Source organism: Podarcis pityusensis (assembly GCF_964106645.2).
Source record: "Podarcis pityusensis genome assembly, chromosome: 5".
Taxonomy (NCBI): Eukaryota; Metazoa; Chordata; class Lepidosauria; order Squamata; family Lacertidae; genus Podarcis; species Podarcis pityusensis.
In genome coordinates, this window is record NC_138032.1 from 41458596 (window position 1) to 41473902 (window position 15307).

Genomic DNA, 15307 nt, shown 5'->3' on the forward strand with positions numbered 1-15307 from the left:
CTTACAAGAGAGTCCGCAATACACTAATTAGAGCTGTGCAAATAAGGATGCCGGAAAACTTAAGTCCCTAAGCCAAGCTTAAGGAACTTCTGCCCCTCCAGATGTTGCTGAACTACAACCCCCATCAGGTCCAGCTAGCATGGCCAATGATCAGGGATGATCAGAACGGCAGTTTAGTGATATCTGGAGGATCAAAGGTTTCCCACACTTGTCAAATATCTCTTTTCCCCCTATCCATTCAACCCTCCCACTGAACAAATACGTAGAAAACAAGACTGCTGAATGTCTGATGGCCGGGCTTGATTAATGCTGTATGTAAACCCGTGGGTTGGATACACTTTGGGGAGCCATGGCTGACTACAGCTTCCTGGTACAGTGGTACCTCAGGTTAAGTTCTTCACCTGAAACTGTTCTTAACCTGAAGCACCACTTTAGCTAATGGGGCCTCCTGCTGCTGCCGCACCGCCAGAGCATGATTTCTGTTCTCATCCTGAAGCAAAGTTCTTAACCTGAAGCACTATTTCTGGGTTAGCGGAGTCTGTAACCTGAAGCGTATGTAACCTGAAGCGTATGTAACCCGAGGTACCACTGTACGTATTTAGCTTCCAAATGTTATGTGTGCTCACTGAGAGAAACACAGTGGATAAGTGACATAAGTGGCTATTTACATGGCGAGTCTGTCTGTCTTGCTGATTAAGTTACATTTGTATAATGCACCTTTCCCTGCTGATCTGAGCAATTGAGGAGAGCTGGTCATGTTACAAAGACCTAATCAGGCTGCAGGGATCATAGTTTAGGTGCCATAGATGATGGTGCTTGGTTGTGAGAACCCCAAGAGTACACTGAAATGCACATCATTTGGACAGTGTGAAGCCTACTCAACACATTTTGTTCAGTGTTGTACAATCTTCTCTCCAGGATTAAGCTCAGTTGCTGCAAGAGCTGGGTGGGCATTTTGCTAATTAGCTGGAACTTATGACCTCACAAGCCCACCTTCCCGTAATTCCCTTCCTGGAGCAGCTTTTCAGCTTTTAAAAAATGGGGAGGGTGGGGAGAGTTAGGAGGGAAATGTAGTTTTAATTGCATAAATATACATGAGCTGCTTTAGCAAAAATAAAGGCAAATAGCCTCACTGGAAACACAGGAGGAAGAGATGCAAGTAAGGAGGTCTCAGGGTGTCATTTCTTCTGCATTTTGAAACAAACAAATTCTGCCATAGGCAGATAATACAATTCTTCTGTTTTATTGCATTTCTCCAAATTCAATGATGCAGTCCTCTGATTCTGGATAAAATACATAGTGAAGCATGCATTTTAAGGTGAAATGTGTAGTAAAATACCTATTTTATGAGGGAAATACATTCAGAAATAATGCACATTTTTGTGTGTAAAAAATAATAATAATAATCACAGATTGACATGGAAATAAATTGTGAATAAATATGTGCTACAGACACAGACAAGAAACAGATGCATCCCTCATTTGGTACCATGCCAATGACTGAATCAGTGTTCGAGTTGCTGATATGTCTGCCTATCAATTGCTTTATGAATGCAGGAGGGACGCCAGCCTGGCTCAGTGGGAGAAAAATCCATGCTAAGTCTGTTTTTTGTTTGTTTGTTTCTTAAAAGTTTGTGTATGCCTTTAAAAAAGCCAGGAGGAAAGGGCTTGCGTCCTGTCTTGCTTAGAAAGAAATTCTTCAAAAGGGAATTGGTGGTCTTGCCTGTCAGCAGCCCATCTTCTCCATCTCTGTCTCTGCTTTGACGATCAGTTCTATTCAGAAAGTAGTCAGAAAACTAGCTTCAGGCTGCATGATGACCTCAGCCCTGGCTTCAGGCTACAAAAAGGCAGAGGCCAGCCTCGTTGCCAAGATTTGCCATGTCATGCATTTTGTTGAGGGCTCACATACATATGCAGCACGCTTGAGGTATCAGAACCATGGCAGGGTGCACAGAGGGCAAGGGCTGCACTAGCGGAACTGAACTTTCCCCATCTCTCATCTCCCCTGCAGCGCACCCCCCCCCAACTCAGCTCTGGAAGGTTGAGGGGCACCGGAGAAGATTTGGGGGGCACATTGGGGGAGGAGAGGAAATGTAGCTGCTGCTGCTGCTGCTGCACCAGTGCTGGCTCTGCTCTATATACAGCCCTCTATGCTTCATGCTAGGCATATCCCATTGTGAGGAGCACTGCATATCTAGCTAGCCTTCCCTTTGGCTTTTCCCTGCCATGCCACCGATTTTCTTTAAGCAAGCAGCTTGGTATCTGCAGCCTGAAGTACAGTTCTCGCCCTTCCGATGTTTGCAAAGTGTTTAGGCACTTCTTAGTCATCCATTGCTGGAGGAAAAATGCAGAAATGGTGATTGGTTCTCCCCGTGAGCAAATGGGTGCAGCCCTTATCGGTCCTTGCTAGACTAGCTAGTGGAAGTTGGCGGTTTTAATCTTTTCTCAACTAAAGTTTAATCCTTCCTTAGCTGTCTGTCCATCTGGCTCCGCATTGTTTATATTTTTCTGTAACACTTCACTAGTCCAGCCTGGCTACAAAAGGCCCAAAGAGGTTAATGAATATAATGCTTAAGTATAATGCTAAGTTCTCTCACTTCCTGAAACAAATCAGAAATCCAGAGGCAAGGTTACAGGGTTTAGTTTTCTTTGGAGGCTTATGCTGTCTGTGATCTCTTTATATACTAATATACAAGCACAGGTTTTGTAAACAGAGAAGCAGGCTCCTCAAAACAGGCTGCCCAACTACTAATCCCGCATCAGGCTCTAAGAACAAATGTGTGGACCCCTGCAGCTTTCACAGTAGTTTCCATCCAGCTGAACTCCAGCTTTAACTGACTTTGTCTTTCCCATATTCAGACATTGCTTCTCCCACTCTCAGAAGGGTCTCCCCTTCCAAAGTCTGAGGAGAGAGTGTTCCAGTCGACAAGGAACATTCTTTTGTTGAAAGTCCCTGACTATCCATTAGGTTCAGGGGTAGTGAACCTGTGACTCTCCAAATGTTGTTCAACAACAACTATTATTCCTATCTATTGGGTCTGATGAGAGTCTAATAACATCTGGAGGTCCACATGTTCCCTAGCCCTGTTTTAGCTGTCTGGTGATAGACCTGCTCACAGTAATCAAGGCAACCAAACTCATAAACATAATGGTGCAGGAAGTGCTCAGGGCTTTGGTTAGTGCTCAGTGTTTAGATTAATGTCAGTCGAAGCCAGCTGAGAATGTGGACATAGCCTATGAATAAGTTGGGGTGATTCACCCAGATGTTGAAAAACATAGGGGACAATATCAAACCTTGTTGTCATGATACACCATGAAGCATATCAGCAATCTACCAGTTATGCCACCTGGAACTTTTTCCTTGTTTTTTTAATGATTCAACTCTCCATGACATGAATAACTTAGTGAGTTTCAGAGTTGCCGTAAGGTGATTGTGTTGTGTCATTTAGCTCCATGAGTTTTTGGATGAAACTGGTTATCTAGAGCAAGTGTGGGCAACCTGTGACCCCCGGCTTAATTTCATGTAAGTGGCAAGAAGAGTGGGTAATGGGGGAAAGGAGTGGCAGAGAGAGAGAACGAACAGGTGCCCCACCCACCTTTGGTTGTGCCCCTACACACTACCAGTTAAAGCCCCTGACAGATGTCACCTGAGGGAATGCAGCCTATTGACAGGGAAGAGGCTTCCCATCTCTGATGGCTTCTAGAGACTGTCCAGTTGACCCATGCAGGGCCTTTTGGTGGTCATTCCCCTTTTGTGGAACCCCCTCCCTAATGCATTTCAAACATTGCAAAACAGTTAAAAACACCCAAAGCATTTTGAATATCTGAAAACATTTAAAACCAATAAAATGCAGTTACTGATTTCAAGGTTACTAATGTTTGCCACTCAGAGCTCGTTGGGGAGGAAGGGCAAGATACAAATGTAATAAATAACTAAGTCCACGTTTGGTCCTGAAATCTCCTTGGTCATTTTGGTGGATCTTCTAGGCTTAGAAATAGACAGGGGGAATATAAGACTGTTGATTCCTCTCCATCTCTCAGCTGCTTTCAGAGACCACTTACATTGGACTTTGGGGTTGTTTTTAATTATCTGGCTCATGGGCTGTCTGACAAGATTGGGAACTGGAGGCATACTTTGCTGTGGTTCTGTTTCTACTTATCAGGCAGGTCCCAGATGATAGTGTTGAGTGACTGCTGCTCTGCCCAGCGGTACTTATTTTGAGAATTCCAGCCTTTGTGTCCCTCTTGGCTTTGAACATCTACATGAAGCTTCTGGGAGGAGGAGTCAGGAGATTTGGAGTGAACCTGAGGCCTTCCAGGTGTGGCTGAACTTCCCATAATCCCCAGTGGATCGCCATGCTGACTGAGGCTGGGTGTTTGAGGCCAGTGACATCAGGAGGTGAACTTCCTTCCTGAATGTGGATGGTGAGGACTGTCTGACTGGTGCAGGGAAGAAGAGGGAGTGGGTGACAGAACAGAATATTCTGGAAAAGGGTGTGCCTGGCTGTTTGGAACCCTGGAGCATTTTGGAGTGCCTTCTTTCATTCCAGGTCCCACATGTGTTCTCATGAATTTATTACCCCAGTATCTGAGGCAGGAGGCTCTTGAGTCACAGACCAGGGTGCCAGCTTCAGCTATTTATCAATTGTCTAGTTCTTCTACATGCCTCCCACTGTAATCTCCTGAGGCTGTTTTTGTTTTTTGCTTTCTCTTCTATTTTGCTCCACTGCTGCAAGGCAACAAAGCAGCGAAGTCTGAAACAGAAACTTGCTTTCATTTGGAAATGGCGGCATCTTGTGTGTCACACCAATGGAATGTCCTCTGTCCTCTGGGTCATGGTTTCCATGTGCTGGCCAGATGCCCTGGGAATTACTTTCTGCAGAGGCAGCAGCGGTTACTGTGCTGGGCTGCCACGTTGTTTCTGGGTACTTACGCACCACACAGCCTCGTTGCGCATTCCAGCAGCGGCCACACCTTCTTGGCCTGGATTTCGCAAACAATGCACCTGCTATTGGATGCTTGAAAAAAGGAGGGAGGTGAGTGAGAAGAGGGTGGGCAGGGCAGTCAGTCAGTGGCTGAGGCAGCAACAACAGGGGGCTGCTCCTGCTTGGGCCTCTGAGGAGCCCTGTTTGTGCTCCCCACCCCCAAAGGCAACATGTTCTTGTCTGGGCCAGGAGACTCCATCAGCTTTTTGTTTAGCCAGTGAAATCTTTCCTAGGTTCTTCCAGTAAAAGGGATCTGCTTTGTTTTCTGCTGCCTTGTTTTCTGGCAAGATACCTGTGCCATCAAGGAAATATATTGTGCAATGATGAGCAAAACTGCATCTGCATCCTGATTTGCAAGGAGACTAGACGATGTTGGCTCTCCATTCTGATTTGTTCACAGGGAGGTTAGATGATGTTGTATCAAGCAACATCCACGCTTGTCCACGCTTTCCAGCTCATGTTTCTGTCACTTTGCTTATCGCAAGTCTGCTCTTCGGGGGAAGGGGTTTTGTTGCACAGTATGTGATTGAATCCTGTCCAAAAATAGTGATAGCTCAGAAGCACCCTGTCATACAGCCATCAAAGGCACCAGAGTCAGCCAGATGAAAGGCAACTTGGAGGTGTGCTCTCCCTCTGGAAAATGTGAAATATCTTGGGGCTTGAAACCCTGCAGTTCTATGTGTGGCATTGACACACATGCACCCAGGTTATTGCTAGGCACGTATAGTATAAGGCATTGGCCCGTAACACAAATTTGTACAAATTTATATGTACCGTGAAATTAAGGAAGTGAGTGGCTGGAATCTCACCATTACTGTCCTCTGCTACACACCCCAGCTACTCTATAAGTACCGTATTTTTCGCTCTATAAGACGCACCAGACCACAAGACGCACCTAGTTTTTGGAGGAGGAAAACAAGAAAAAAAATATTCTGAATCTCAGAAGCCAGAACAGCAAGAGGGATCACTGCACAGTGAAAGCAGCAATCCCTCTTGCTGTTCTGGCTTCTGGTATAGCCTGCATTCGCTCCATAAGACGCACACACATTTCCCCTTACTTTTTAGGAGGGAAAAAGTGAGTGTTATAGAGCAAAAAATACAGTAAGTTTTTAAGAGTGGGGAGGACAGGAGAGATGCAGCCTGCTGCAAAATACCTGGGGTTTGGGCTCCCTGAGCCAGCCACTAACCTTGGACAGCTCAGTTGGTTAGAGTGTTGTGCTGATAATGTCAAGATTGCAGGTTCAATCCCCATATGGAACAGCTGCATATTGCTGCATTGCAGGCAGTTGGACTAGAATGGTCCTCAATAGCATCCAATAGCAGGTACATTGTTTGTGAAATCCAGGCCAAGAAGGTGTGGCCCCTGCTGGAATGCGCAACGAGGACCATTCTCTACAATTCTATGATTCTATGTCAATGTCCCTGGGCCCTTTTGAGGAGAGGATTGTGGCTCTTCCTCCACAGCTACTGAAAATCTTTCTGAGGACCTTGTGGTGCACAGAGTTATTTTGCCTATCTGTGCCACTCCTCCTACGAGCGCCCAGATGTAGAGAACATTTTAGCTATTGCTGGAGAGCCAGCACTGATCTTATCATGCAGATAGTAACTGTACCAGAGAAGCATGATGGAGGGCTGCAACTCTGGATGGAATTTAGTGCCTCCCAGGCGAAGAGCCCAGATATCACAAGGCCCCTGGGACTACAGAACCAAAGAGCAGCCCTCTCTGGTCCCATCTATCAGCCCAAGGGCTGCTGGGTTGTGTGAGCTTGGGAGCGCATGTGTATTATTGCAACCTGTTGTAAGCAACCTTGTGAACTGTTTGATTGAAAGGCAGGGTGCAAATCTTCAGACTTAGTATCTTGACCCCTTATTTTGAAGCTATGGAAAGAGGCCCAGGAGTGGTGGGAGATGCAAGGTTTGGTGTAGGTAAGCGAGTTGCTGAGCAAGTGAGGAGCAGTCCATGGATGAACAATGCGCTTGTGTAAAGCACACTGTAGCACTGTGATGCCTCAGTGCCTTGCGAATTCTGCCCTTTTGGGATGGCCTTCTTCCAGCCCTTTGTCATACTATTGTGGAATGACGCATTAGCATTTTGGGCTGCCTCACTATGCACAGCAGGCTTGTGGTTGAAAGGGCATGCATGTGTGTTCCTCTGCCAAGAACAGTGTTTGTCACACAGGCAGTGGGAGTGGGACTTAAAATGCATGCTGATCAGCTTCCAGCCCAGGGAGAACAACAGCCCAGCCAGAAGCAGAGACTCAGAGATGGGCTCAGCTCATCAAAATTCAGCTCACGCTAACAGAATCGTGAGATCTGGCACCCAGATCGGGGTGGGGGACGTCAACCCTGTTCATTGTGCCAGCTGATTATGTGCCCATTGGGGCTGGCTTTATTTGTTTACCTCCTGTAAACCGTTGAGAATAAATGCATGTTGTTGTTTTTTAAGACCAGTTTAAACGCAGAGGCAATGGAACATCTTTATCTCATATGAACAAGCAAAAGTACACAATCTCTTTGAATTCGGGGAGGGAGATAGATCGCTGTTGAGAAGTGCCTGTTCTGCAGGTGGTGGGGCTCAAAATATATACATGGAACGAGTTAATTGGAGGGAAGAGGGAAAGCTTGTTCTGCTTGATAAAGTTTTCTTCAGCAGCCACAGAGGGAAATGCATGCCTTCCGTTGGCATCCCTGCTTACTACTGTATTGTGAATTGCTTGTTTGCCTAACCAAACATTGCACAAGTGCCTCTCTCTCTGCGCCGTGGTTGGAGCTGATGGGTCACAAAGGAATGCTGCGGGAAGAGGAAGAGTCTGCTGGATGTTTCCCCTTTAAAAAAGAGCAAATGCCTGGGAAATGCCAGGCCTGGGGGTTGCTGGGCCCCAGGAATCAGCCTGTGAACCTGAGCCAGGGGGCTGGCCGGAGTCAAGACAACAGCAGGTGAGATAGAAAACCAGGAGCCGGCTCTGCGCTGCCCGAACTTCCACGAGCCGCGCCAGACTGGATGGGCACCTGTTTTAGTCGCCTCTTCCCAGTTCCGATTCGATTCGCCCTGGGAAGAGGGCTGCTATTGTCGCCTCCCGGGCAGGCAGCCACGCCCTCGTTGTGCCCCAGATTTGGCCGCGATTGCATGGAAGGGCAAAAACGGCAGTGGGTCACGAAGACGCAGGTATGGGCGGCGCTGTTTCCTTCTGCTGCCGCCAATTTCCCGGCCGCCTCCTCCTTTTTTAGCTTTGCCTTGCGGTCCCAGGGGTGCTGAGCTGTGCAAGGACCTGCCTGGCACCTGGCACCTGGTCCCTTGTCTCCCGCGTCCTCCCTTTTCCCTCGGCGCAGCAGCTCAGCTGGCCTTCTGCGCGCTCAGACCGCAGCAGACTTTGCGCCAAGAACCAGTCGGGGGGGGGGGGGACTTTAGGAGCGCAATCCGGAGCGGGGTAGCCAGACTGGGGAGGCGCCCTTGCAAAAAGAAGGGAGGGTCCTCCTCCACTCCGGATTCGCAGCGCCGGGCTTTGGCTCTGCTCGACCCCGGGTGGCCGCTCCTTCCCTTAAGACCATTGAGATGCTAATACCCGAAGGGCCGGGGGCCGTGGGCTGGGCTGGCCGGGGTCAGCTTCGTCCGCCTACCCTGCCGGTTGCGTACGTGATGGGCCCCCATCTGGAGCAGCAGCAGCAGCAGGTGGGGCCGCGGATGACTTCTGAGCTCGGCTTGGTGAGAAATTTGGGGAGGGAGTGGCGGGCAGGGGTCGGAGATGGGTTATGGGTGGGGGTCCCCCTCTCGACCCCTCCCCAGCTGCTGCTCTTATCCTGCGCGGTGCTGGATCGGAACCGATCCTCTTTCTCCCGCACCTTCCTGGACGGCTCTTACCCAGAGCCACGCCCCCTCTTCTCCCCTCTCTCCTGCCGCCGCGGGGAGAGAAGTCGCAGCCTTCGCCCCACGGACGAGGCGTGGAATGCTGCCCCTCGAGTTCGCCGCGAGCGCGCAGCCGGCGGCAAGCTTGAGCCGCGCATTGCCGCCTCTTGCACGGTTCTCACTCTGCATAACTCCCCCCTGTTGTTTCCTGATCCTCGTCTATCGCCTTCCCGAGCGCTTTGTGTCCCTGCCAAGTGGGCTCTAGCTGTCGAAAGTTCACCCGGCAGTGCTTTTGTGTACAGAACTCCCGTTGTTGTTGTTCTACTGCTACTACGGACTTCATTGCTATTGTGGAATGAAAGGTTTGCTCCAATTCCTCCTTAACTTGCGCTTTTCCTAACCCTTCCCCATCGCGTGGTTCTAAGAGTGGCTAGTAGCGCCCCCTCCCCTTCCAGTGGACGTGGGTGCCTTTGTTTAAAAATCTGGGAAGGCACGCCAAGTGATTTGGGGGCTGGGGATGTCTTCTGGCTTAGCAGATGGTTGCAAAAAAAAGGATAGGATCTCGCGTTGCCCATTCTCTCAAGTCTCCTAGACAACAGTGGTGTGTTGAGTCTTGCAGTAGTAAACACAATTTTAGTTTTACTGGATCAAACCGATGACCCTGCCAGCTCCATTTCCTGTCCCCCAGCAGGGCAAATAATGAGCCAGTTGCTTCAAGGAGCTTTGTATGCCTTCCTCTTGTGCTATTACAGTGGGATGCTGTGCTTGTCTGTTCAGAGGTAAGCCCCCTGGAGTTCCCTGGGACTCACAGGTGAGTGTGTATAGAACGGCAGTCTTAAAGTACCTGATTCCAGTCCATGGGCATGTGAAAGAATCAGGAACATTCTTTCCCCTAATAAATCATGACCCCTATAGCAGGGGTCAGCAACCTTTTTCAGCCATGGGCCGGTCCACCATCCCTCAGACCTTTTGGGGGGTCGGGCTATATTTTGGGGGGTCGGGTGAATGAATTGCTATGCCCCACAAATAACCCAGAGATGCATTTGAAATAAAAGGACACGTTCTACTCATGTAAAAACACACTGATTCCATCAGGCCAGATTGAGAAGGCAGTTGGGCCACAACCGGCCCCTGGGCCTTAGTTTGCCTACCCCTGCTCTATAGCTTAAAGTGACAGGTGAACAACTCTGCCTGTGAATATGTGGTGAGCATTTGCTCTAATTATTATAGCTCTCAATGTTTTGAATTTTTTGTTAGCTTGCTTGGATCCTTTACAAATTCAGTTTTGTCTGTTGCTACTGTTGATGATTGTGCCTTCTGGTGGCAGACAGTTCCATAGGTCAGCTGCGTCTGAGAGATACCATGTACTAATTTAATTTATAACTGGTGTATTGTATCATTCTAGAGTGATATGAAGAAATGAATAAGCTCCTTAGTGTATTTTCTTTTTCCAGTCTTCCTATGCCAATGCAGTGCTTAAGTGGAAAGGCTTAAAATGAACTTTGTATTCTTCAGAATGAAACCTTATTCTCTTACAGTGCAATCCTATACATGTGTACTCAAAAGTAAGTCCTACTGAGTTCATTGAGGCATATATATTGCAAGCTAAGTGGGTATAAGATTGCAGCCTTAATCCTCCTTTTTGAGCCTGAGGGTTCAAACTTATGTGTGCTTCGTTGAGAGCAATGCCTGTTGAACTTTGTGTACCTCGCCTCTGAATCAAAGGATTGGGTTGTGAGGAGTTCTGATCTTTTTCTCACACCTTTTTTTGTATGACATACATTGCAAACTCCTGCCTATTGCTCTTATAATAGTTTGTTTACAACTGGTGTAGCATGGGGTGACTGAAATGTTGTATGAGGGCGGAGCATGTATTGTTTTTAAAACCTTTTTCAAATTACCTCAAATGTTGGGAACAAAATAAGCTCTCTCTCACACACGTATATATGTATGTGTGTTAATAGGTACTGTATTTTTCGCTCTATAAGACGCATTTTTTCCCTCCTGAAAAGTAAGGGGAAATGTGTGTGCATCTTATGGAGCGAATGCAGGCTGCGCAGCAATCCCAGAAGCCAGAATAGTGAGAGGGATCGCTGCACAGCACTCCCTCTTGCTGTTCTAGCTTCTGGCTTAGCCCCTCAGTCCCTTCCCCCACATCCCGGAAAAGCCCCCAAGAGCCGCGCTCCTTTTAAAGAGCCGCGCGGAGCTTGGGGGCTTTTCTCCGAGGAGGGAGAAGGGCAGCCCGTCAGTGAAAGGGAGCATTGAGCAGAGCCTGGGATGCATACAGGCTCTGCTCAGCGCTCCCTTTAAATAATTTTTTTCCCCTTGCATTCCCCCTCTAAAAACTAGGTGCGTCTTATGGAGCGAAGACGCAGCGAAAAATACGGTATACACATACAGACACAGACACGCACCATGTCAGTCCATTGGCCCATCAATCTGGCAACAGCTTTGTCGGGCTTCAGATGGGATCTCTCTCACCCTACTTGGAAATGCTACAGATTGAACCTGGACCTATTGCATGTGAAGTCTGTGGTCTGCCACTGAACCACAACCCCTCCCTCAGATGTTTTACTTGCCTTGTGGTGGCTGCAGTGCATTGGATTGGGAAAAAAAAATCTTAGCTGAGCAGCCCACAATTGTTGCACAATCTTCTTAAGTAATACAATTAACCCAGTCAGAAATATGTAGGGTATAAAAGCATGCATTAAAAAATGTGTTGGTTAGGCAGCCTCTCTTCTGACTGGCTCCATCATGACATACCTCTATTGGAAGACTTGTACCTTCCACAAATATCGTGTCCCTGACTTGTGGGATGTGTGGCCATGCAGCTGTGGTCATTCAACTTGATAACCTCTTTGTCTAACCTAGAGTGTAGCCAATGTGGTATAGTGGTTAGAGTGTTGGACCAGGACCTTGGGAGACTGGGTGACTTTGGGCCAGTCGCTGCCTCTCAGTCTAACCTACATCACAGGCTTGTTGTGTTACTAAATGAGGAGGGAGAGGACCACCTACGCCACCTTGAGCTCCTTGGAGAAAGAGGTGGGATATAATTGCAATAAATCCGTAACTAGCACAAAAGCAAGGGGGCAAGTTATTTCCCTTTCCCCTCTCAATTACGTGCCACAGCCAGTTAGTCATCACTGATGGAAAACCCTGTCCTCAGAAGGTGGGAGACTTGCCGGAAACGTGGGTTTTATTGCTCGTGTGTTTCTGGCGCTTTCCTCCTACCCTGAAGCCAGCAGTGAGGAGGCTGTCCAGAACTAAAAGCCTCTTTCATCCACTAGGAAGCTGGCTGATAGTCATCTGTAGGCTGGATTTGGCCCATGGACTTCCAGCTTGCCGCTGCTGCTTTATAAGGAGCTGTTGGCTCGGATGCTCTGTCCTGATCCCATTTGCTTCTCTTTCAGAAATGACTCTGCTCTCCTCCCAGCCGGCATCACTGGAGTCTGCGGCCACTGCAGCCACCACTCCTAACCCAGAGCAAAGGATGTTGGAGAAGAGGGCAAAGGTCATTGAAGAGCTGCTGCAGACAGAGCAGGATTACATCCGGGACCTTGAGATGTCTGTGCAGATGGTCCTGGTGCCGCTGCAGGAGGCACAGGTGGGAGTGGCCAGTTTTTGGCAGCCAATGGTGGGCTTTCAGTTGACTTTGTTTTTTTGCCAGGGATGGCGTGTGACTTAGCAATATTTGGAGCCATTGGATATGGAAGGTTGGGCTTAACCAGAGATATCTGCCTTTAATTCTAACCATACTGTTTCTCAGCCTAACCTACCTCGAAGGGTTGTTGTGAGGAGGAAAGGGGGTGCTATATGCACCCTGGACTCTTTGGAGGATAAAAATGAGATAACAGAATATTGTGTGAAATGGTGGTGCTGATGGGTGATATTCCCTGGAAGGTGTGGTGGGTGCACAGAACAACTGTTTAGGTCTGGGATAGAGAATCTATGACCTTACTGAATTGTATTAATCATTTTGATGAATGGTGTTGTTTTATATTTTCTTATATTTTGAATTACTATAATTTCAGTGATTCGTTTTAACCATGTTGATAAATTTGTTGCTGTTTGCTTTATTTTATGTTACTTTGTTTAATAGTATAGTGATTGTAAGGTTTATTGTTTTTTTATTTATTGTTTTGCTATTGTGATTCTTGTGAGCCACTTTGAGCTCAGCATTTGTTTTTGCAAAAAGCGGAATAGAAATATTAAATCAAAATCAAACCTGTGGCTCTTCAGATGCTTCTGTCATCCCTGACCATTAGCCCTGCTGGCTGGAACTGATGGGAGTTGGACTCTGGAGAGCCACAGGTTCCCCATTTAGGTGACGCTTAGGAGCTGGAAGGGCCTCTTTCAAGCCTGCGGGTGCTCATGCTGGCAGTGCTGATGTCAGTTTGTGTATATACTGGGATGTCACTGGGCATCAAGACCTGGAGAACTCTGGTGTTCTCCCACAATGTTTTGTATCTTCAGAGAGAAGGAAAACTGCCAAGGACTAGCTCATTCGTGTGAGCAGGGTGTGTCCTTGGGAGCAGCCTATCTGTAAATAAGAGTCCTCTGTGAAAACAATTTCCTTTTGCTTCAACACACTCCCTTGCTTCCTAGGTGCCACAGGTAGACTGTGAGGGGCTGTTTGGGAACATCCACGGTGTCATTTCCTTCTCTAAGCAGTTGCTGAGCACCCTGAAAGCTGCAGATGCTGTTGGTAGGTGCTTCAACCAAAACTTTGGGGCATCTCTGACCCTAGGAATAAGAGTGGAGCAAAGGATGCTGGTTAAAGTGGTCATAGACAAAGGCAACAGTTCAAGTGGTCTATTCCAACAAATCCAATGCCTGGGCCTGACTTCCCTTTGTTTCCTTAATCTATAACCAGGCCTCTTCTTTTGAGGTCTCCTAGCTTCAGTAGAGCTGGGATAGAGTCACTGTTCCTTTGCCAGTCTACAGCCTGATCTGTATGGAGTCTGGCATATCAAAGTCCATTAAAATCAGAGGTTAAGCATGCCTCACTCTGCACAGTACAGCCCAAGGCAGGCGTTGCGCTTTTTCTCTGCTTGCAAACAAGAGTAAATCCAGATGGCTTGAACAAGTGAATCAAGCTATAGGAAAGGCTTTTTAATGGGTCACCAGTCAATAGGACATGAGGTGAGAATCATTCCTTCCTGCTTTGGGGGCTCTAAATATGGCAGTTGCTTAGCCTTCAGCCTGTTCTTGGTTTCTCATTTCATGGTGTCCAGGATGGAAGAGGAGAAAGCAATTTGCTGGTGGGTGTAAGCAAAACCCACCCTCATACTCACGAGCCACATACATTTGTTTATTTTATTGATGACCCAATAACACAGTTCTCTGAGCAGCTCGCAAAGATAAAATGATGTAATACCATATTAAAGATCACGGCGCAACCGCAGTGTAAACATTTCCAGCAGAAAGCAACATAAAACCCAAATATGCAGTAAGTGAGATAAAAAGTCTGATTTTAAAATCTCTTTTTTAAAAAACCTGGGAGAATAAGATCTTCATCTGGTGTTGAATAAATTGTAAAGAAGGTGCTACTCACCTCACTTTACCTGCCTGGGCCACGTGAAACAGGGCCACTAAGGTTTGGGCAGATAGATATCAGAGGAGGCAGATCTTTGGGGTATCCTGATCCCAAGCCCTTGAGGGCCTTATACATAAGAGTATCTCTCAATATCAGTATAGCCATGGGTATGTAAAAAGGCAGAGAGATGTGCTGTTGAGTGCACATGTGTAAGTGTTGGGTGACACGCTTTCTGCTCCCCCACCCTTCTGGATTTGCTGCAGTGTGGGAAGGGAATATTGTTACTGGCTGGCCATTAAGAGCCATTTCCATCAGAAAGAGAGCTGCTGAGTGACATGTGCCTTTTCTCCCCCGAAGGGCCAACATTCCTGGCATTTCGGGCTGAGCTGGAGGATGTGTACAAAGTCTACTGCCAGAACCACGACGAGGCCATTGCCCTTCTGGAGGCCTATGAGAAGGATGAGCGGGTCCAGAAGCATCTGCTGGAGTCCCTGGAGAGCCTCAGGTGAGAGGGCAGCTGCCCAGGCTCTTTTCTCACAATCCCACCCAACTGCTGTACTCTTGACACAGAGGGATAATTTGGCCCTGATCCCCTCTCCTTCCCGGTTAGAGCAGAAGAAGCTGCTTGTTTGTCACTGGACTCCACTGGTTTGTGCTGGGAACAGAATTTCAGATGCTGCCCAACCACTGAACATTTCCTCCAGACATGACCCTCAACCAAAACAGCGCATAAGTCTGGAAGCTGTGGCCCTCCAGATGATATTGGTCTCCCAATTCCCAGCATGGTTCATGGTCAGGGATGTAGTCCAGCAACATCCTCAGCTTCCCATTCCCTCCAGGCTAGGAGTTTCCTAGCTTGAGTGCATCTAAGGCTGTTGCTTAGAAGGTGGAGATGGCAGCAACCGTTCTAATGCTTTTTCTTATTTTATTTTTTTCCTGTCA

The 15307-nt window shown here is 47.7% G+C and overlaps 1 protein-coding gene across 2 annotated transcripts in view; it reads left to right on the top strand.

Annotated features, from left to right (window-relative positions):
* Positions 1-15307, top strand: part of DNMBP (dynamin binding protein) — a 52615-nt gene that overhangs the window by 26596 nt on the left and 10712 nt on the right. For both annotated transcript variants that reach the window (XM_081008402.1, XM_081008403.1), the window contains 3 exons: positions 12240-12433; positions 13435-13534; positions 14723-14870. In XM_081008402.1, the coding sequence (XP_080864528.1) occupies positions 12240-12433; positions 13435-13534; positions 14723-14870 (442 nt within the window). The remainder of the gene's footprint in view (positions 1-12239; positions 12434-13434; positions 13535-14722; positions 14871-15307) is intronic.